Source organism: Trachymyrmex septentrionalis, unplaced genomic scaffold (assembly GCF_001594115.1).
Source record: "Trachymyrmex septentrionalis isolate Tsep2-gDNA-1 unplaced genomic scaffold, Tsep1.0 scaffold31, whole genome shotgun sequence".
Lineage (NCBI taxonomy): Eukaryota > Metazoa > Arthropoda > Insecta > Hymenoptera > Formicidae > Trachymyrmex > Trachymyrmex septentrionalis.
In genome coordinates, this window is record NW_017305474.1 from 421,938 (window position 1) to 424,418 (window position 2,481).

Here is a 2,481-nt window from a genome sequence, read left to right on the forward strand (position 1 = left end):
CCATATACATGTAACTAAACTTGCAACGACTGTGAACACATTTAGATAGTTTATCATTAATTTAATCATCGTTATCAAGAACTATTATTTAAAATAATATTGCAGTTATATATAATATTACTTTTAATCAACACCATTGAAATAAAACGCTTAAATTTATTTATGAGATATATCTTTTTAAAATTCTTCGATAAAAATGAATATTTTAAGCACTTTGACGATTTTCATATCAGATGCAATTTCCAATAATTTATTGCATTATATATATCTTTATTTTACTGTACATGTTTATTTCTGCGTACATTTGTCAATTCTAAAGTTATTCTAAAATAGAAGAATCTCACGCACTAAAAGAAGAGAATAAGAAATCGAGATACAACTTCCGTTAGTTTGTACTTAACATGCTCACATTTTCTACTTCAATATTTAACTTATTCATTCGCTACTAGCTAACACTCACTACAAAAACGGAAACTTATATTTGTATGTCGTTAAATAAGAATCATTACCTATAGTATTCTTAATAATTATATGTATAGCTTACTTTGATATATGTTAAAAATCCACGGAAAAACCTTGATTTCGGCAGTGAAAATCAATCGCATTATACGAATATACTTAACACAGGGACGAGTAATAGTTCTTGCGAACTGATAACTGACGGATAACATTCTTATGTCCATTTCCACCAATGTGTAGATTAACTTTACTCTCGGTTTTTAATCTCAGTTTAACTCATTTTTTATTTTTTTCTAGTTCTGAGAATTAGAAAAAGGTAAGTAGCGTTAAACCGTGATTAAAAAATTAATCTACATGACAGAGACGAAGATTAGCGAAACAGCGTCATGTCGTTGCTAAAATCTGAAGAAAGACCTCAGATTTTCGTCTCGGAAGTTTGTTCATGCATTCTTGGCTCTTCTCGACAGCTCTCGGTGACAATTTCAAGAGACTTTCCGGTTTCCAAACCCTCCAGTCTCCTTTCCTCGTCCATCTTGTCTAGTTCCGCTTTGCTTAAGTGGTAGACTATTCCAGCCCCGTAACCATCGCCCAAAACGTTGATCGAAGTCCTGATCCGATCCCTTGAAGCAAAACAATTGCTCTAATTTTACCGTTCTAATCGAACCTGTTGTTCTTAACCTTTTCTATCAATTATCGTCGACTACTAATATATATATAATTTTTAATAGCATATTCAAATTTTGATCAGATTAATATTCTTCGATAATCGATAAAAAACAATTATGAGCATACAATGTAGACACTATAATAGACATGTAACTTACAACATCCAGTCGATAGCGAATAATAGGGAAATATCGTCTGTAGGGAGACCTAAAGCAGTCAGCACCAACAGCATGGTGACTAGAGCTGCGCTGGGAATACTTGCGGCTCCAACGCTCGCCAAAGTAGCCGTAAGACTAAAAAGAGCAAATTTTAAAGCAAAGTACTTGAATTTTTTAAATTCATTTATTAGATACACTGAAATTCTTTTCTTCAATTATAACTAGTAGTTGGTGAAACAATAGAAATCATATTCACGAAGTACATGTACCTGACAGTAATGACTTCAACGAATCCTAATGAGATTCCATTCAATTGTGCTATGAAGATTGCGGCCACGGCTTCATAAAGAGCTGTCCCATCCATATTTACAGTGGCACCGACTGCCACAACAAAACGCGTCACTCGTGGATCGATCTTGTTATTTTCTTCGAGACAACGGAAAGTCAATGGCAAGGTTGCAGCGCTATAAATCCATATATCGATTATATCATTGCTATTCCTTTAAAAAGTTAGTCATGCTAGAAAATTCAATTTTATACACTATTGACTTCGTAAATATAAATAAAAAATGGTAGCGTCATGATTTTCTAATTAATTTTGAGATAATCTCTGATTAATTCTTGAATGAACTTCAAAATAACGATCACGAAAACTATTAAGATTAATTTCAGAAATGTTTTTAATTATTACCTCGAAGCGGTTCCTAGCGCTGTCACCCAGGCTTGCATCATACCTCTAAAGAATACTGCTGGATTCTTTCGAGTTATAAACCAGTAGATCAGTGGCAGCGTGATGATTGCGTGAATCATCAAGCCTAATACAACGGTTACCATATACAGACCCAACATTTCAGCGGTTGCCGCCAGATTTGTGATTGACATGATTTTTCCAGCTATCAGACACATAATTCCGAACGGAGAATACCTACAGCAATTGCCAATTGCATTGTCGTAAAAGAGAAAATAAAAGAAAAGAAAAATGTTTTATTTATCTTAAATTCCAATACATTAAGTTAATATTCGTATTCTTATCGACTCATATATATCAGAAACTTGAATTAAATTTGAATAATGAATGATCAATTATTTCTTAAGCTTATGTGAAATTATTTTATTGGCTTTTTTATTATTTATTATTTATTTCTTATGTATTTCTCTTTTTCTATCTCAAGCTCTAATATATATATATATATATATA

At 32.2% G+C, this 2,481-nt stretch overlaps 1 protein-coding gene across 1 annotated transcript in view; it reads right to left on the reverse strand.

Moving 5' to 3' along the window:
* Positions 1–261: 261 nt before the first annotated feature.
* The window catches only part of LOC108749728 (excitatory amino acid transporter-like), a 5,732-nt gene continuing 3,512 nt past the window's right edge, over positions 262–2,481 (reverse strand). The window contains exons 7-10 of the mRNA XM_018488650.1: positions 1,975–2,208; positions 1,553–1,747; positions 1,284–1,418; positions 262–1,079 (exon numbers count right to left, since the gene is read on the reverse strand). Of these exons, the coding sequence (XP_018344152.1) occupies positions 875–1,079; positions 1,284–1,418; positions 1,553–1,747; positions 1,975–2,208 (769 nt within the window). The 3' untranslated portion in view covers positions 262–874. The remainder of the gene's footprint in view (positions 1,080–1,283; positions 1,419–1,552; positions 1,748–1,974; positions 2,209–2,481) is intronic.